At 31.1% G+C, this 21,892-nt stretch overlaps 1 protein-coding gene across 3 annotated transcripts in view; it reads left to right on the forward strand.

Annotated features, from left to right (window-relative positions):
- Positions 1-887: 887 nt before the first annotated feature.
- Positions 888-21,892, forward strand: part of LOC127703831 (epidermal differentiation-specific protein-like) — a 108,950-nt gene continuing 87,945 nt past the window's right edge. Inside the window, exons 1-9 of one of the 3 annotated variants that reach the window (XM_052207921.1) lie at positions 888-1,026; positions 4,359-4,492; positions 4,935-5,065; positions 5,448-5,601; positions 10,562-10,701; positions 11,404-11,545; positions 13,561-13,759; positions 14,664-14,823; positions 15,726-16,828. In XM_052207921.1, the coding sequence (XP_052063881.1) occupies positions 4,481-4,492; positions 4,935-5,065; positions 5,448-5,601; positions 10,562-10,701; positions 11,404-11,545; positions 13,561-13,759; positions 14,664-14,823; positions 15,726-15,900 (1,113 nt within the window). In that variant the 5' untranslated portion in view covers positions 888-1,026; positions 4,359-4,480 and the 3' untranslated portion in view covers positions 15,901-16,828. Of the gene's footprint in view, positions 1,027-1,535; positions 1,653-4,358; positions 4,493-4,934; positions 5,066-5,447; positions 5,602-10,561; positions 10,702-11,403; positions 11,546-13,560; positions 13,760-14,663; positions 14,824-15,725; positions 16,829-21,892 lie in introns of those variants that run through there. The other 2 variants (XM_052207920.1, XM_052207924.1) reach the window with 2 other exon arrangements.

Raw genomic sequence — 21,892 nt, forward strand, 5'->3', positions numbered from 1 at the left:
GTCCTTTTGGAGATCACACAATTTCCTCAGAAGTTCTTTTTACTTAATTTGTATATTCAGAATCAAAACAATATTATCTGTTTTGCTTTAGACTATATATATCAATCAAATTGAAGTTAGCAATTCTAGACTAAAACTCTCTCAGTTAAAGTTACCCAAGACATGCTTGCTTTTCAATTAATGTCCTTTGGTTTGATTTTCAAAACCTTTCAACGTCATTGGTTTATAACATATTTCAGTCGTGAGTGTTGTTAACGAAGATTATTCACATGACTGTGTTGTACGCACATCAGTAGTATCATTTGTTTAATCTTTTTAATAGTTGCATTTACGGTAATTAAACTATAATAAACATCGATTAAATGATTTACTTTTATTAAGTCGATAAAGGTAACTCTTTTTGTAGAATGAACCTGAATTTACCCTTTTGATGGTGGGGTACGTGCTTTTAACTCAATCTTTATGTAAAATTTTGTCTATTTTCTGCCATGAAATGGTGTTGCCTGTATTTCATTTTGTTGTTTTCTAATTGTTCCCTTGCATCTCTCCACTTTTTCGTCAAAGTATCTGCCTATTATAATATGTATCATTACCCAGTAACATAACGATTATCTAATTATTTGAATCGTGGGATTACAGTAAAGCTTACAAAACGTATTTTTCGCCCTAATGAGACTGTCATAGCATCATGAAAATTATCGACCATATTTTCAAATCGTAGAGAAAACAATTTTAACAATTCAAAAAAATATACATTTTATTCATCCATTTATCAATATTTACTTCCATTTATATTTTTGTTTATGGATGGTACAATGGTCATGTGCCTTTCTACAACAAAGCAACACAGATCCGGTTATCGTTATTGAATAATTCTTAAATATCATTTAAAACACGGGAAGCTCTTCATATGTCATGTTTGTTTATCCGTTGTTACATAGCTCTTCCTTGGGAACTAAACTTATGTATAAATACCCTCTGTAGTAAACCATTGAAAACACTACGTTGAGCTGTCTAAAAAGACATGTAAGTACATTAAAAAGCTTTTAACACTAACTGAAGTAGTATCAAAACTTTTTTTAATAAAAAATATTTTAACTGATAATAGTTTCGACTAGGTGATTGTTTAACCAATTATACTAACTGTTTTTCGGTTGCTTTTTGATAATCCCACGTCGACTGAATCTTAAATGTAATTACGATAATGCATCATAAAGACGAAAAAAATGATCAAAAGATGAAAGATGAATCGTGGGATTACAGTAAAGCTTACAAAATTTATTTTTCGCCCGAATGAGACTGTCATAGCATCATGAAAATTATCGATCATATTTTCAAATCGTAGAGAAAACAATTTTAACAATTCAAAAACATATATATTTTATTCATCCATTTATCAATATTTACTTCTATTTATATTGTTGTTTATGCATGGTACAATGGTCATGTGTCTTTCTACAACAAAGCAACACAGATCCGGTTATCATTATTGAATAATTCTTAAACATCATTTAAAACAAGGGAAGCTCTTCATATGTCATGTTTGTTTATCCGTTGTTACATAGCTCTTCCTTGGGAACTAAACTTATGTATAAATACCCTCTGTAGTAAACCATTGAAAACACAGTACGTTGAGCTGTCTAAAAAGGCATGTAAGTACATTAAAAAAGCTTTTAACACTAACTGAGGTAGTATCAAAACTTTTTTTAATAAAAAATATTTTAACTGATAATAATTTCGACTAGGTATTTGTTTAACCAGTTATTTAAATTGATTTTCGGTTGCCTTTTGATATTCACCAGTAAACTAAATCATAAGTCAAAAACAGACTGACAATGTAATGGCATAATCAAACAACGACCAAACGACAAACAACATAACACACAACACACAGAGAAAACGTAAAACTGATGCATTTTCTATCTGTCAAAACGGTTCAGTGTATTTAAACACATTAGAATTACTTTAGAAGGAGCAGGAAGATTGTATTGACATTTGTTATAAATTTCGCCAAAAGTGGTGAATGATGTAAAAATCGTATGTTGAATTTGATTTTTTCTAAATGAAATTTATTCTACGAGAAAATAAATGCATAAGATGACATTGTAGAAGCTTAAGCATAGCAAAATTCGAAAATTAAGAATTTTCATATTTATATGAATATCTCCTGTTCGCACTATATGCCTGACAAAAAGTCAAAACCATTACTGTTGTTTGCATGATTGGCACACTGACTTTCAATCTAAAATGTTTTTACATTTTTAGTTTCATGTATTCATGTATTCATGATTTACTTAAATTGCTCATTTTTTTAAACTCTGTACCTACAAAGATGTATAATGTATATAAATATATACAAAATACGTCAAGGCATGTTTTCGTAAAAATCGTAAAGTTTGATAAAATGATTTTATCTCTTCAAAAACACATAACAATGATTATTTAATTATATTTACATATGACGCTTTATATTTTCTTCAACCGAATTGAATTGTTTGAATTTGGGGAAATCAGCAAAGCCCTAACTTATGGGTACAAGCATTATATCTTTTTGACAGTTTTTGTCACCTTGGTTTATTTAAGACTCAGACAAATGTTTCTTGTCTGTGTTTAGTTTGTATCCTTATTTACTGTATAATTTAGCAAATTTGATTTTGAATCAGTACTGGATTATGGAAAGATGATTATGAGCCATCCTCAAAATGATCCAAGAGTACTTAATTGCAATTATGCTTAACTAAAAATGCATCAATGGAGGATATAATCTAAATGTTCATTTTCAAAAGTCGACTTGTTGTTAACGTCGCATGCTATTTTTCACTAACGACTTTATCTTTTGATGTATGATATGACCGTTTTGTGTATCTTCGAATGTATTAACTTTGTTCAAAGATGTATGAAACAAATGATCAAAATAAGAAGTATTTAGTCTCTAAGAAAGCATTTATGATATCCGTCGCTGTTTTTTGCAAAATTGGTACAAATTGAGTACTCGGTGCATTTTGGGTAGTGTGATGTTAGATATTCGAAAATCTAAATATATTTTATGAAGGGTCACTCTGATCCTCCCCTTTTTCAAAATGCTGCATCCGTCACTGGAGAATTTCTTTAAATATATCTCTGGTGAAGCTAAAATTACATTTTTCCATTTAGACGCGATTCATTGTAACACTGTGGTCCAAATGAAGGGACTTTATATATTGGTTTTTCCATGGCACATGCAGGTAACATAGTAGTATATCAATAAAATGAGGCCGGGCTACATATACACTCAAATTAAAATAACAATTTCTAAAAAGAAATTGTACTTGTCCTTCCTTATTTACAGAGTTTTTCTTTAGAATGACCATTGTATACATATTACTATATCTTTTTCACTCGGGTTTAACGTGCTCTGGACTATGTTTGTAAAGAACATTTTATTTAGTAACTGGGTATTGCTTTAAAGTTTAAGTTTGAAATAAAACATGAAAAACACATGTAACGTGAATAAGTTTTGTATGTTTTAATGAGCCATGCTGAATTTCCAAATATAGCGCTGTAGATGAAAAGTCTAGTGTCTGAGCGCTGTGGATATAAAGTGGGGTATTGTAGATATACAGACCAGCGATGTTGATATAAAGTCAAGCGCTGTATCAATCAATTCCAGTGCAGTATATCTTATGTCTATTCCTGGCGATGCAAAGCAACTTTGAAGATGTTAAGTCCTTACTGTAAACTGTACAGCGCTGGAGAAGCAAAATCCAGCAATAAAGATATATAGTCCAGCGCTTCGGATTAAGCATCAACTGATGGAAATAATAGTACAGCGCTGAAGATATAAAATCTTGCGAAGGAGATGTAAAGTCCAGTGCTGAAGATATAAAATTCAGCGCTGTTTATAAAGATGCCAGCGCTAAAGATGTTAAGTCCAGCGCTGTAGATGCAAAAGTTCGTTAAAGTATAGAAACAATGCGTTATTTTTATAAAGCAATGTTCAAATGACAAACTGATAAAAAACAATTATGGAATGATATTCAGGTAACATTTATAAAAAGTCATGTAATTGTACCCGAAAATAGATACAAAATAAAATGATTTATATAATAACTATAAAACAGTTACTATCTGTAATTTGTATATTTTAAAACATATGGTGTGTTGTCGAGTCGTTATATAATTGAACAAAAGATGTTTTACTCTTTTAGGTGAATCGAAATTAACAGACTTATAACATTCTTCATTAAAGCAAAATCAGTCCTTTGGTAGCAAATATACACTTCATCTGTGAATGAAATGCTGTATCACTTTTATAACTGCTTCTTTAAAAAACAGTGATTAATATAAGAACTTGTAGACTTTTTAAGTTATTTTAACAGGTCTACATCTTTCTAGACGGATATTGATTTATACATCATTGACGCGCAGACATAACAGTTCTTGCTCGACATATAATCTAACAGCTCCCATTGTATGTTAGTTCGTATGAAAAGCTGTAAAAATGGAACCAAAGGTAAACGTTTCTTATTAAAAATGTTACGCAGGTTTTGGATTATGTAAGGCACTAGCTTAAAATTACATACCCGTTTTTAGGCAACACATGTTCTTAATTATAATTAAATGTTTGTGAGTCATATAAATATATTTCAAGCATCAACTAATATAAAAGTGTATATGCCTAAATGTCCCTTTACGTATTTCAACCAAGGCAAATTTAATACTTATCTTGAACACATTTGTACACATTTGATGATGAAGACAACGACAAAGATGATGATAATGATGATGATGATGATTGTGATGATGATGATGATGATGATGATGATGATGATGATGATGATGATGATGATGATGATGATGATGATGATGATGATGATGATGATGATGATGATGATGATGATGATGATGATGATGATGATGATGATGATGATGATGATGATGATTTTTCATTGAAGATAACTTTCTACGTATTACGGGATTTCAAAGGAAGAAGCAAAGATTTCACAAAATCATGCCCTGATTTACTTGACGCTGGAATTGACGACATCACCACGTGTGGATGGAGTGTCAAATGCACAGGAGGGGTGTAAGTATAGCGATTTATATATACGTTTTTTAAATGTCAGTTTATTAAAAATTGTTTAAAAAAAATGAACATATAATATAATCAAGACATCAGTGGTGAAGAAGAGAAAAATCGAAGGTGGCTGTAACAAACACATCATTATCATTTCCAATAGAATTAGAATTGTATATATAATTTAGATGTGTATATCGCCCAGTTGATAAGATTGATATATTTCGTCTCTTTAATAACAGCTATCAAACAAGTGTCTACAATATCACATAGTTTTTTGGTTTAGAGATCATAAATACATGAATAAATTCCTGTGTGTAGTCAATTCTAATACATGTAATAGAAGATTTACGATTAACCTTCATTTTTCTGTTTCTTTTTTATGTTCAAGGTGGATATTATACAGTGAAAAAGATTACAAAGGATATATATTCGTCGTAGATGATGGAGACCAACATAATAGTATATTGTTTGGAGAGACGCACAATCCTTCAGATCATTTTGCCACCTGCGGTGCGTTGTCTTTAAAATTGCTGGACTACAAAGTAAGTATAGAGTTACTATCAACCAGAACCTGAATGTAAATAGTTCAGTTTCAATCAATACACTCCGGTCTCGTTTATTTCAATTGACCATTGCTAAAAATAAAATTTTCATTTAAACTTCGATTTGCACTTTTCTGTCCAGCATGTCATAGAACACATCATTTTAGTATAATACATATGATCGTTCATATTTTTTATTAATTCTTCTTTTTTCTTCATGTGAAAAGGGTTATTGTCAACTTAATCAATACAAATCGCAAGCAAAAAGGTGTAAACAAGAAAAAAACAAAATGTTTGACGATAAAATATATATTTAATCACCAAATTAGAACAATTACTTTTCAATTTCTCGAATTTTATTAGATACAGGAGGGTAATAAAAATCCGTATGTCTTCGAAAATTAACATAACATTGCCAGAAAAGACAAAGGAAGGATTGAAACAAACCATAAAAAATACGAAAGTGAACACAGATGTTCCCAAAAAATCAGTATTTTCCAATCCACTAATAGGCTTAAAATATAAAATGCCAAACGCACATTTCGTCTACTTAAATGTTATCAATGGAGCTGAAATCAAAACAGTTGTAAGATTAAATAATTAACATCAAACACAACAATTTGGATACGTTGTTCCAAATCTGGCTGACATCATCTATACCATTGTGATGAAAAACCAACTACAGTCATAGTATTTAGTATGACGATAAATTATCACTTCTGAGATAACGATAAAGCCCCAAACAACATCGTTTTTGTGTGTAAAACTCATTACATAAACTGCTTGATAAACGAATTAGGTATTGACAATTCACTTGGAAACTCAACATATACCCTCACGACACTTACCAAAGAGGAAATCTTGGATAATCATAGGTCTGTTCTATGTTCCTTTGGAATTTCAACCAAAGATGAAGAACTGGATCTTCCATCACTGTATTGGATACCTAAACTACATAAGTGTCCTTACAAACAACGGTATATTGCTGGGTCTTCCAAGTGCTCCACGAAACCTCTTTCTAAATTATTAACATCTATTTTATCAGCAATCAAAGCCGGGCTTCAAAGTTATTGTGAAACTGCCTATTCTAGAGGTGGCGTGAATCAGATGTGGATACTAAAAAATTCCAAAGATCTTTGAGAGTACATACCACCTAACTCTCTTTCATCTTGTAATAGTATTAAAACATTTGACTTTTCTACACTTTACACAAGTATTCCACATTCCAAACAAAAAGACAAATTGAAAGAGTTGGTATTGCTTTGTTTCATAAAAAAGAATAGCCAACGTAGATACAAGTATCTTGTCTTAGGGAGGGATAATCCTACTTTGTAAAGGATCACTCTGATTCAAACAAAAAATTCTCTAATACTGACATTATCAAGATGCTTGATTTCTGGATTGACAACATATTTGTTACGTTCGGAGGACGTATTTTTCAACAGACCGTCGGCATTCCAATGTTTCTTTATTATTATGAGGCTGACTTCATACAGGAACTTCTTAGGAAGAAAGATAAGAAGTTAGCAATATCCTTTAACTTTACTTTCCGCTATATAGATGATGTTCTCTCACTAAATAATTTAAAATTTGGTGACTATGTTGAACGCATCTATCCCATCGAACTAGAGAAAAAGGATACAACAGATACAGTTAAGTCGGCCTCATATCTTGACTTACATCTAGAAATTGACAATGAGGGTCGGTTAAAAACAAAACTCTACGACAAAAGATATGATTTCAGCTTTCCAATTGTGAACTTACCATTTCTAAGTAGCAACATTCCAGCAGCACCTGCATACGGGGTATATATCTCCCAATTGATACGATAATCCCGTGCTTGTATTTCCTATCATGATTTTCTTGATAGAGGGTTGCTGCTCACAAAAAAGCTATTTAACCAAGAGTTCCAAATAGTGAAGTTGAAATCATCTCTTCGTAAATTTTACGGACGCCATCAAGGTTGACCGTTATGGAATAACCGTTTCACAGATGATATCGGATATGTTCCTTACGTCGTAACTACAATCCCCTTCCCTTTCATGAATGTGACCTACCGAATTAGACTATTTATCGGATTTGTTTTTGGTGGGGTTCGTGTTGCTTATTCTTAAGTTTTCTATGTTGTGTCATGTGTACTATTGTTTGTCTGTTTGTCTTTTTCATTTTAGCCATGTCGTTGTCAGTTTATTTTCGATCTATGAGGTTGGCTGTCCCTCTGGTATCTTTTGCCCCTCTTTCTGTTCTCGTATTATGAACAACCAATTTATGTATTATTTGGGAAATATTTCCGTTTTCTAAACAACAAAATTGTTATATTTAAATTTACCTATGTACGTTATTTTATTTAACGCCATCTGGTTATAGATCAAATTTATTCGTTCAGTGTATGTTTAATTGTTTTTGTAAATATGCCTTTTTGATCGAGTTAAGCCCTTTTAATTGCTATTTTACAGTGTGTCTTTCTATGTTGTTATGTTTAACAACTGTTTCACTTAAGGGTGAAGGTTGGCGACTGGTAAAACGTTTAAACTCGCTCCATTTGTTTGCACCTTTCCTAAGTCAGGAACCTGTTTGGTGGTAGTCGTTTGTTTATGTTTTTCATAAGTGTTTCTCGTTTTTTTTTTTTTATATATATAGATAAGACCGTTGATTTTCCTGCTTGAAATGTTTAACACTAGTCATTTGGGGGGAGGGGGGGACTTAATAGCTTGCTGTTCGGTATGAGCCAAGGCTCCGAGTTGAAGGTCGTACTTGGACCTATAATTCCTCACTTTTTACAAATTATGACTTGGATGGAGAGTTGTCTCATTGGCACTCATGCCACATCTTCTTACTTCTATATATTAACTGAGTTATAAATCAGGTACGACCACCATTCCTACAAACTTTTGTCAAAAATGTCATCTGTTATGGGTTAAGACTAGAAAAGTGTATAATGAGGAGAAACATGCGTTAGTAGATCATTTCTATTTTGTATAGAATAAGGAGATGTGGTATGATTGCCAATGTCTTCATCATGTACCAAATAACCTCGATATTAACAACTAAAGGTCACCGTGCAGGATTGGAAATTAGAAACACACATACCGTATAGTAACTCATTTATAAAGATCCTACCAAGATAAAATATAAAATAATTCAAAAACAAAAACCGACGTCCTACAATATTATATTATATAAAGACTACAGCTTACATGCTTCTAACTTGAAATATGTACATACACTAAGTGGTGTGGCCAGATTAAACATGTTCACCAGCATTCTACTCCCGTATCTATGAAACGGCGTAACAGCAAAACATAAGAACAAACTGTAAAAGCATTGAAAAGGGTGTGACTCGCCATATCGAAACAAAGGACAAAAACCAAATAATAAAAAGTATCACGACAAAAGGTACCGATATAAGAATATTCGTATTTTCTGTTAACTCATTCAACACGCATTACAATTAAAGAATACATCATGTCCCCAGACCCAAAAATATCGACTATAACACACTTATTAGATTAAGCGTAAAAGATGACTTTATTTCCGAATGCCAAACTATAATTATCGACAGGAAGTAGGACTATAAGTGTTCATAACTGTATATGAATACATATTTAATATTGACGTTTAATATATTATAATTAAAATCAATGTCAGCTGTCAGCACATATTATATTTATCTTATCCCGCCTGTTTCTGTTCTTACCTGAATTTAGGATATTTCAATTCACGTTGGTAAATTTTCTAGATATGCTCTACTCGGAACATTACATTTAAAGTATATCCATTCAGCTAATATCTAAAGATCTAGAATTATGTGATAAAAGATCAATTGGTTTTTTTTAAATCTGTATAAGAATTTGACATAAGAATAGTAATGGAAGAATAATTTACGATATTGTCCTGATCGGAATTAAATTTGAGTGCAATAGCTGTTAAAAGATAATTTGTCTTTCTCAAAATCCATTTAACGGTGTGGTTTTGTTCATGCCCCTTTACGACCAGTGTTTCGTGTTGCTAAATTATCCATGTTTGTCATGTTTGTTTGGCCATACTGTTATCTCTATTATTAGACTTGTAATTTTGATTGTCCCTTATCACTTTCTAAGCATAATCACTTACCCTTAAATTAGAATATAATATTGTATCCTGCATACGACAATAAGTTACTATTGGCCAAAATTGTTTTCCTTTATATTGATAATTTTTTTGTATATGTCTTCTATGTTTTACACGTCTGTGCTTTCCGAAGTCGGTAGGTAGTAAACGTTTTCTAACATTTGACAAATCAAAATTTAAAAAATCTGTTCTTCTGACATTTCACTTAGATTTATAGGAACAAATAAAGAAATTATCCTAAAATTCACTTGAAAAAAAATGTGCTAAAGAACTTAACAAAAATAGCTATTATTGATATAATTAGTTGATGTTTAACGCTCATTTTAGCACTCTTGGCTATAGCTTTGCTGTCAGTTTTTATTTTAAGAGGAAGCCGTAGTACCCGACAAAAAAATATCTTCGACATCAATTAATAATCCTCGTCAGTTAAGAAAGGTTGAACGCACCTTACCCGACTCGATTGCCTCCCCGACCCCACCCTCGTTTTTAATTAAACAAAAATATGAGAGAAATTATTTACTCAATGGCTTAAATATGAATTGTGCCAACATAAGAAAAAAGTACTTTATCAATATATTTTCCAAAGTTTTACGGAAAACTCCATTTTAGCAAAATATTATCACGAAATGACATTCTTTAAGCGAAGTGTGCTATAAGTTTGTTTTCAGAGCTAAAGAAAAAAAATAAGAAAACCATGCGAATAAAAATTGTGGATTCACAACAGGGATATAATTCTAAAGGTTTCAAGTTCTTAATTGGTCTTTACAAAAAGCTAGGATGATTATTAAGATGAGAGTAGACCAAATAATAATGACAGTTTATAGATTTCTTATTGAAGCTCCATTTTTAGGATTTCACAGAAGAGCCGAAGTGTACAGTGTACCAAGACTGTTTTTCAGGGCAGTCGCTGACTTTCACTGACGATGTACAAAACCTGGAACTCTATAACTTTGACAAACAAATGTCTTCAATTGAGGTGCAAAGTGGTGCGTAAGTATCTTTCCTACTATAAAAAAATCTATCCTTTTACATGAAAAGATGTAAGTAATAGTAACCTCGATCTTCACTGCACCGAGATCAAATAAGTTTTAAACTGATCTCTGAAAATAAATATAATTATTAGGAAAAAAAGGTTTCAACTCCCTCAGGCAAAGGTAACCAGAATTGGATTTGGCTACTCTTTTTGTTACTTTTTGTTATAATGATCCTTAAGGATTGAAATAAGCAAACATCCTTTGCTTTCAAATTTTAAGGTTTTGGTTTTCCAGATGTTGGTACAACCAGAAAAAAATTTTGGTTTCAAGAAATTTATTTTCATACTGCTAAAAAAAACGGAAATATACACATAATAATTATACTATATTACTGCTACAGTTTTCAATTAGCAACTGATTGTTTTAATATAGAATATGTTGATTGTTCCTCATAACAAAAAAATAATAATAAATTCTGGTTAAATTTGTGTTTCAATTATTATATGTACATCCAATCGTTCTTATATTAAACACTTGAATCTTAAAATATAACAGTACAGACTTTAAATCAGGCATATTGTCAAAGTTACATGTGGAACTTTTTGTCTTAGTTTTAGACTCCATTTTTTTCTAATGCAAGAGAAATCACGTACAGAACGTCATAATCATATAAAACATCCACATTTCACTAATTTAAACAAACATGTTATTTCAATAGGTGGGTTGGATATACAGCACCTGTTTACAAGGGAGAGCAAACTCTGTTTCGGAAAGGGTTTTATAAAATGTCTGATGGCTTACCAAGAGATAACGGAGGATTTTGCAATGACAGCCTGTATTCGTTTAGCAAAATCGTCTTGGTAAATATATATATAATTGAGAATGGAAATGGGGAATGTGTCAAAGAGACAACAACCCGAACATAGAGCAGACAACAGCCGAAGGCCACCAATGGGTCTTCAATGCAGCGAGAAACTCCCGCACCCGGAGGAGTCCTTCAGCTGGCCCCTAAACAAATATGTATACTAGTTCAGTGATAATGGACGTCATACTAAACTCCGAGTTATACACTAGAAACTAAATTAAAGATCATAGAAGACTAGAAAAGGCCAGAGGCTCCTTACTTGGGACAGGCGCAAAAATGCGGCGGGGTTAAACATGTTTTTTGAGATCTCAACCCTCCCCCTGTACCTCTGGCCAATTTAGAAAAAACAAACACACAACTATACGCACAGTAAAACTCAGTTTAAGAGAAGTTTGAGTCCGATGTCAGAATAAGTAACAAAAGAGACAATAATACATAAATTAACAAAGGACTACTAGCAGTTACTGACATGCCAGCTCCAGACCTCAATTAAACTGATTGAAAGATTGTGTCTTCATCATATGAATATCAAGCACAATCCCTTTAGTATTATACCAAAATAAATGTGTTTAATTTCCATGCAAAGACCTTATAAGTGAATCAATATTAAAGCCAAATATGCAATCTTTAATAACCTGACAACAGTATCGTAACTATATCCCTTCTTAATAAGTCTGTTTAAAGGTTTTGTTAGCTTTTAAGGTGAATACTGACATTTTTGTGCTTTATTAAGAATATTACCATAAAAGATTGGTATATATATTATTTCTGTGCATATGTTAATAATTGTAAGTGCTGCGAAGCCGCCAACATCAAAACCCAGTCACAAAGACAAAATACAATATATTTATAACATCAAATTGCAAAACGCAAAATTGTATTTATGTTCTAACGTGTGGAACTTGCAAGTTGCAATAAGTTGGTGAAACAGAAACAGAAAAAATCCGACTTAATAACCATCGATCATTTTTTCACTAAAGAAAGAAACTGCCCAATCACAAGACATCTTTTAAGAGCAAGGCATGATTTTGAAAACGTCACATGTCAAATCATTGAGAAAAACCAAACTTGGGATACACAAGGAAGACAAAAGAGAGAAGGATTTTGGATGCACCAGTTACCAATTCTTGAACCTGATGTACTCAATGAGAGAGACGAAAAAGATATCAAAACAAATCTAAATAATATTCTTGAAATCATACACATTTTTTAAAAGAAATTCATACAATTTATCGAACATCAATAAATATGTTAAACTTTTACTCCAATATATAGTTGTATCTACAAACATATATTTTTTATAGCACATCAATAAATATGTTAAACTTTTACTCAAATTTTGTGTAGTTCAAACTACAAAAATATTTTTTTTCTCATGCATCCGATTTCACCTTGAGAGATGCACAAGCGTGATGAAGCTAATCTGTTTAGCGAAATATTGCGTATTTCTATTTAAAATCTAATAGAACTTTTAAATGTATTAATAAGGGTGTTTAAATTATATTCTTAGACATATATATAATTTTAATTGTATCGGTTTATTTTCACAAACTGATCCACGTCTAAATAGATTGAATGTTGATTGTTGCTATTTGTAGACATTATATATATTATTTCTGTTATATACATAATGTCATCAAATATAAACATATGTACAAAACTTATATACAGAAAAAAGTTATCATCAGGACTAAAACAGACAACACTAACCCCAGATGAAACAAACAAGATCAAACACCCGTGCACAAAACAGTACACAGAAAACTAAAGGTTGAAACACTATAAAAACCTCAAGCTGAATATTTATGAAGTCGTATTTTCTTTAAACAAAAAAAAAACACATTTTGAGACACAACTTAACAAGCTATTTAAATTTGTTGTAATCGATAACCACCCCCTACAGATAAAATATTATGACATTTAGACAAGATAATTATAATTTTTCATATAATTATTCTTTTATATTCGTCATCTTCAACCCACTAACAACTATCTTATTCTGTGTTAAAGAAACCTGCGGGTAAGATTAAGCTGAAGAGTATTGATTATGACTTGAAAAAAAGTAAAATCCAAAATACCTCCTCAACTGTCTTCAGTTGGGCTCAAGAGAATAATACATCAGTAGAGCAGACTCTTACAAAAACCGACGTTCCAACAGAAAGGGACGATACATATGAGTTCAGGTGGGACAAAGCCTCTAAAATACCAGGTAAAAATAATTCCAAATTAGAGGAATTTCGCAAGAAATTACCAAAGTAGTTACACAAAGTATTGAGATATATTTAATATGCTATCCAATGTTCACAGTTGTCACAAATAATGTGAAATATAGTAAATCGATCCTTTTAAAATAGCTATGTTTGATTTGGTTTACATTTATTGTATCGTGGCCTTTTAAAGCTGACTCTTTGTTGTACAGTGACTTATTATTGCCTATATCGTAGACATTTAAACTCTGCCTAATAGTGTCTCATTGGCAATCATGCCACATCTCATTAGTATTATATTTCAGTATCATAAATTTATGAAGAATTGGTATTACATTTCATACTGTTATTCAGGTAAAAACCACAATTGATTCAAAACATTAACTATTGCTTAGGTCGACTTTTTAAAAAATCACACGCTGTGCTCATTTATTTTTGTTTGTTTTTTTTTTTTGTTTTTTTTTACATGTATTAAACGACACATCGTTATATCATGGCAATTTGCTATGTTTGAATATGGACATTTACAAGCGGAGTTCGTCAATTACTGAAATAAGATGGTTTCTTTCTCTTTGTTATTGTGAAATTGCAAATATATTTGCTAAAATTTGAAAAATCGAGAGCATTCCATGTTCTATTGATATTCGCCTACAATGTTAGAGCATGGATGTGTTTATAAAGCGAAAAAGGACATTATATAAGAATCTTTTTGACTCGTTTCCTCTTTTTCGACTCATTTATACATATTCTAAATTCAGACCTTAATATATGAAGCATAAATTCCCCATAATAATTTAATGTCTACATATGAACTAGATCTATTTATTTCCCCGTTTATGAAGATGAAACTTGAATTCTCTGGTTTTACATTAATTTTTTGAATAAGTGCAAAATATCTCATTTCAGCAACCTTAAAAGCAAATGTTAGTATTCCGTGTAATGGTTCCGCAGGAGTCAGCTTGAGTCCTCAGATGTTGGTCAGTATGGGGAGGACTGCAGGGACACAAAAGTCTAAAACTGACAAATGGTTTGGGGAGTATTTTTCAAAAATTCCACGGTATTCCACGTATGTATAATATTATATACTTTATTATGCCTACTACTATTTCTATACGTTATTATCTAATATAATAAAAGGAGTTTGGACAATTAATTGTTGTCCTTTCTTTTCTACTGTTTGTAATTTTATTCATTTTTATTTGGCTATTTTTATATTTGAAGCAAGATATCGTCAATTTAATAGTGTCCACTAATACAAAATTTGATGTTAATCTATCGGTCTATTATGGGCCCGTATGAAATAGTGTAGAGAGACCGACAATTTTACATCTGAACGAACTTATACATATGCTTATGGAATTTGTTTTATAGAAAACCTGATATATATATCTTAAAATCTGTCTCGTTAAAAAAGATTATCAAAAGTTATATTATGTCTGCATCGACACAATATTTCTTGGATTCAGATAACATCCTAAATTGTATCGCAACTCTCAATTACTAAATCAAATCAAACAAAAATACTGACTGGTGTCCTTTTTTCTTGTGAACTACTGATCAGACACGAATTTGACAAACTTTCACAGAGAAGGACAGTTTTGCACATTATTTCAATTTAAGATATTTTCTGAGTACGATAGTGTGTCTCAAATATTGTCAGCATAATATACTTTATTCATGTTCAATATTCTCACAACAAAAATACTGATTATTTTGTCAAACTAGAAAACTGTAAGAAAAGTCTGGCAAGATTTGTTGACCTTTTGTTTGCAATTGACAACTCTAATGGTTTAATAATTTCCAATTCGCCCAATTTGTTTTTTTGATAATAGGGTATTTCGGAACGAAACAGAAAAGCTCTACGATTCTCTGTATTACATTTTTTTCAATCAGACAAACAAAGGTATTCATCATTCCAAACATAACACACTTGTTGTATGACATTGATATTGTTTTGTGTAATTGTAGTGTTACAGTGACATCGACATTAACCGAAGGAAAAACCAACATGCCATTCACCGCCATATTGTATTACGGCGACGACACTGAACACACATTTGTAGAAAAGGGCGTGTTTTATGGATGTAACTTCTTTGATTTCCATACCGAATTCAACGAAACGAAATTACCAAAGCCAACATAAACATTCCGTATCTTCTGTATTTGCAATGTAACATGTAAAAAAAAACAATCTTATCTTTTCATTGTATACCACATATCTATGTGCATGTAGTAATTATGCGGGGTTTTTTGTATTCACGACATAAAGGATTACCCGCTTTTTTTTATTTTGAGCTATTTTCTCGGTCAGAGAAACATATTTCTCCTCACTAGTGAAAAAACTGTTCTACGCAAATGATTGGTCGATATTTTATTATGACGTAAAATTTTCTTGGTTTCTTCTGATTTGACCTATTGTGACATCGTGAAAAAAGGCGACCATGCTGATGACGTCACATATGAAAAACACCTTTCTGCAAATCTGAAAAGGAAGGATAAGAAAATAAAAGAAACAGATTCAACCACTATAACTTATATATTACGATATTTCTCCACTCTCAACAGTTTAATTTTCATTATTTAAAATGCTCGGCAAGTCTCGCGCTTTGAAAATCAAATTTAACTGTTTCGAGTGGAGAAATATAGTATCACATGTGTTACAGTGGTGGAATCCATATTTCCGCAAGTCGGTATATATAGGTTTTGTTTCTTGGTCTTCGGCACCACTTTCAATTAATTCGGACATAACATGTTGGCTAGTTTAACACATCGGAAGAAAAAAGAATCAAATTTCATCAGAAAAACTATCAAATAATAAGAAGACTAATTAATATTACAAACAGAACAGCTCTGACAATGACTAGAATGCAATGAGTTGATTTAACATTAGATACCACTTTTCCTTTTCGCATTATAAATTCAGTCATTTAAAATGTTTACATAAGTAGAAACATGGCTCTCAATTAAATGTGTGTTTTATAGTTTGGATATTTCATATACACTATCTATGTTTCTATGCTTATATGACGTGTTTTGTGGGTGTAATTTGCTAATAAAATTATTTAAATTCATTTGTATTGCTCAGTTATTATATAATTCAGTGAAAGACATAATTATTCTCTTCATATTACATCACATTTTGCACATATTTCTTCTTATAGTGTGTAAAAATCATGAGTTAAATTAAATCAGAAATACCTCCCTTCATTTTTGTCGAGCCTTCGACTTAGTCGAAAAAGCAAGACATAGCGATCCTACATTCTGTCGACGTCGTCGTCGTCGGCGGCGGCGTCCACAAATATTCACTCTGTGGTTAAAGTTTTTGAAATTTTAATAACTTTCTTCAACTACACTGGATTTCTACCAAACTTGGACAGAAGCTTGTTTATGATCATAACATAGTATCCAGAAGTAAATTTTGTAAAAATAAAACTTCATTTTTTCCGTATTTTACTTATAAATGGACTTAGTTTTTCTGTCGGGAAACATAACATTCACTCTGTGGTTAAAGTTTTTAAAATTTTAATAACTTTCTTAAACTATCCTGGGTTTGTACCAAACTTGGACAGAAGCTTGTTTATGATTATAAAATAGTATCCAGAAGTAAATTTTGTAAAAATAAAATTCCATTTTTTCCGTATTTTACTTTTAAATGGACTTAGATTTTCTGCCAGGAAACAACACATTCACTCTGTGGTTAAAGTTTTTAAAATTTTAATAACTTTCTTATACTATTTTGGATTTGTACCAAACTTGGACAGAAGCTTGTTTATGATCAAAAGCTAGTTTCTAGAAGGACATTTTATTAAAATTTTGTACCTGTGTATCTGTATTTTAAATGGACTTAGTTTTTCTTCCAGTTAAAATTACATACAGTCTGCAGTTAAAGTTTTTAAAACATTTATTAGATTCATAAACTATCCTGGATTTTTACCAAACTTTGACAGAAGCTTTTTACAATCAAAAGATAGTATCAAGAGGAATAATTTTATTGATTTTTTTCCTCATTTTTATTGGGCCTGCGATTTACAGCAAAAGTAGGCGAGACACTGGGTTCCGCGGAACCCTTACAAATTTTTAAGCCATGTTTCTGATTTCTAAAAGTAAAACGGGTATACATTTAATCAAAGAAATATGTTTTTTTTAAGTGTATCGTGTCGTTTATATGGATTATTTTTTATTGGATAGCGGCAGTTACATAAAATCGATGGCACAAAGGAAGCAAAGTTTTAAATAAAATCACAATGTTATAAATAGAACATCAGCTTAACATAATATATCTGAACAATTCCTTTACTTAAAAAATTCCTTCAATAAAATACTTTCTCTTACATAATAAAATGTATAACCATCTCACTAACTACTATATATATCCCCTCTGTCCGATATCTCTCGCACTTTATATATACTAAATTATAGGCGATACCCCGACGGTTCCAAAGATAGCGTACTTGGATGTTCTAAAGATATACCGGACAGTGAACTTAATTAACTTAGATGTATACCATTCAAAGGAAAATTTAGCGGGTGGTACCCTATTGAAATGCAATCTATCAAAATGTAATTTAACCTAAGAGTATTAATATAAAGAAATGTTACGTAATTAAATATCAAACTATCAAAACTAATACTAATAGGCGCAATTATTTTTTTACATATTATTGGCCAAATCTTATAAGATAGTAATCTAAATAGAACTGTGCAAGGCTTCAATTAAATGATACAGTATTTGAATTACTTTCCATTGAAAGCTTTCATCTAATAAGGTTTAAAAAATCCAGAAAATCAAATTCACATTCCACAAGGTAAAGAAAATATCTTCCATATCTATACGTTGGAGCCATTACAAACGTTTCCATTAAGAAAAAACAAAATGAACGATGTTTTTCAACTGCATTTTAAATGCATGTAAATGTTTGCTGCATGACCGCATATTTTTTAGTTCCTTATATGCAATACTGACATTTTTAATAACAGGAACTGCTACCCATTTCTTCCTGAATTGTGTAGTCGGCGAGAAAATAAATATGGAACACCACTGGGACTGCAGTACAAATAATTGTGCTTTTGTAAAAGAGGTACGAAAGATACCAGATATATGAGTCAAATTCATAGATAGAAAATAAACTGAAAACGCCATGGTTAAAAATGAAATAGACAAACAGACAAATAATACAAATAAACAAAGCACAACATAGACAACTAAAGACTAAGCAACACGAACACCACCAAACACTTGGGTGATCTCAGGTGCACATGAAGGGTAAGCAGAGTCTGCTCCACATGTGGCACCCGTCATGTTGCTCATGTTATTACAAACCCAGTAAATAGTCTAATTCGGTAGGTCACATTCGTGAACAGGGAAAAGTACGTAGTTACGACATAACGAACATATCCGAGATCATCTATGAAACGGTTATTCCATAACGGTCAACCAATTCGTGATGGCATCCGTAATATTTACGAAGGGATGATTTCAACTTCACCATTTGACACTTTTCTTTTAGTAACTTCCTTGAGAGCATCAACCCTCTATCAAGGAAATCATGATAGGAATACAAGTCCGAGAGTATCGTATCAATTGGGAGATATATACTCCGTATGCAGGCATTGCTGGAATGTGGCTACATAGAAATGGAAAGTTCACAATTGGGAAGCTGAAATCATTTCTTTTGTCGTAATGTTTTGTTTTCATCCTACCCTAATTGTCAATTTCTAGATGTAAAGACTAGTGGTAACTCGAAATCGATATGATTATATCATATAGTTTGATTGTAGTAGCTTTGTGTTTACATCATGTGTAATCATAAAATGTAATAACTTTCTAATAATAACATATTTTCGAGTTATTCACTGTTTTAATGCAGACATTTATCATTTCTGGCATTTTTTATAGCCAGTTAGACATTTGAAAAAAAAATCGATTATAATAATTGTATGTTGACATCTGCTACAGAATATAATACTGTGGATTCATTAGTATTCGTTGGATACCAATTTTCGTGGATTTCGTGGGTACTGGGGAACCTCGAACTTAAATGTTCAACAAAATACAAGTTTTCTACATAGAAAGTATGCATGCCAAAACCACGAATTCAACTATCCACGAATATGCAAGTTTTCATCTATCCACGAAAATTGGTGGTCCACGAAAATAAATGAATCCACAGTATATTAGATTTTTTTGGTACAATTGTAGAGTGACTATGACATCAAAATTTACTCAAGGAAATATCAGTATCCCATTCATTGCTATACTGTGTTATAGAAACGACACAGAACGCACAATAACAGAAAAGGGTGTGTTTTATGGATGCCAGTACTTTGATTTCCATATTGATTTCAACGAAACAAAACTGCCATAGCAAGCATAAATAGTTAATATAGTATGGTGTTTTTATGTGCATATTTTTATAAATGAAACAATGTTACCTCTTCGTTTTATCATGTTTATATATTATAAAAGAGTAGTTATATATAATCATATAGTTATATGTACGTACATGTTATATAAGGTGGTACCTACCACTACAGGGAGATAACTCTGTAAAATCAGCTAAACGTTTTAATCACGTTGTTTTGTTAAGGGAATATTAAGCTTCTCAATGATCAAAATTAGTGTATGTCAAATATAACCAACCATGTTTTTCTGATAATGTGTCTGGTTCAAGTTTTTTGAAATTTTGATATTTTTGTCAAAGGTTCAAACCAAATATTTTGTAAAAATATTATGAAAATTAAACGAGCCGAATTAATTTTAGTCAAGTGTTAGCTAGGTACCAAAATAAATAGTCGTGCCGAGAACACAACATGCACTCCTTTGCGAATGAAATAAAGTATTTTGAGTTTTGTTTGTTTGTTCATAGTTGTTCTTAGAGGACTAACTTTTATCATTAAAATAGCAAGTACTGAATTTTTAAAAAAACACTACTTGAAAAATCTATGTTGTGAATATCTGTTTAAAAAATAGTTTGGTCCAGTTAAAATCCAATGTCAAAAATGAGCCAGATGTTTTTAAACTGTCAACTAACTCTGAAACTTGTTTATACATGACGTCAGATTCCAAAAATTGTATATGTAGCTGTAAAATCTTATTACAAATAAATAAGTACACACATTTTGTTCTTTTTCGTTTTGTTTTCATAATTTCTTAGAGCGCTCTTGGTCAATACCTGAATAAGATTTGTAAAAAATAGTATATAAGATATCTTATATTAGAATTGTTTATAAGATATATTATGTGCTTTAGAAGATATCTAACAACGTTAATCAGATATCTTATAAAGTATACGATATATCTGATAAAGTTTATTAGATATCTTATAAAGTTTATAACATATCTTATGAAGTTTATAAGGTGTTTTATAAAAACTAGATTATATAAGATATGGTATATATCATTAGAGATATCATATATATTTTATAAGATATCATGTATGTTATATGAGATATTTTGCAGCTCGAATAAATAGTAAAACCTTGCCATAGATGTCGGTACTAAAAATATATCAAATATCCTCCAAAGTTTAAATGATAAGGATGTTTACATCTGCAAATTATCGTATGGCTATAAAAATTGATTAAAAAACATAATAAACGCCTAGAAAATTAACCAAAACCAATTATGGCGGGAAGTACCCAACAAAAATCACAGAACTACTGGTTCACGGTTTGGAACAAGTCTATAAGCAATAATGCGATGTTCAACATGTTTGTTAGAAGTCAAATCTTTCTCTTTTTACATAAGAAGGTTGTGGGTACTAGTACACTATAACAACAAATAAACTTTGTTTATAAAGGATAGATTCATTTTAAAGGTACTAGACACAAAAACAACAAATAGCACGACAAAAGAATTAACCTATCAACGTAAGAGTATTTACAACTGCATACAGATAGTTCAAAAACAATTTTTTACTAAATGAAAATTCATGTTTATCCCATATCAAAATATCAATTAGTACAATTCCGACAATTTTGCATTAAGACGTCAAAACATTGTATTGTGCCATGTCAAAACATAACATCTATAAGTACACACCCTGAATTTTTTGTCAGACTGATTTAAAGGAAAAGACTTTCACATCTATTAGATATAAATTATTTGAAATTGTCTCATGTTTGCATTTATATAT

Source organism: Mytilus californianus, unplaced genomic scaffold (assembly GCF_021869535.1).
Source record: "Mytilus californianus isolate M0D057914Y unplaced genomic scaffold, xbMytCali1.0.p SCAF_52, whole genome shotgun sequence".
Taxonomy (NCBI): Eukaryota; Metazoa; Mollusca; class Bivalvia; order Mytilida; family Mytilidae; genus Mytilus; species Mytilus californianus.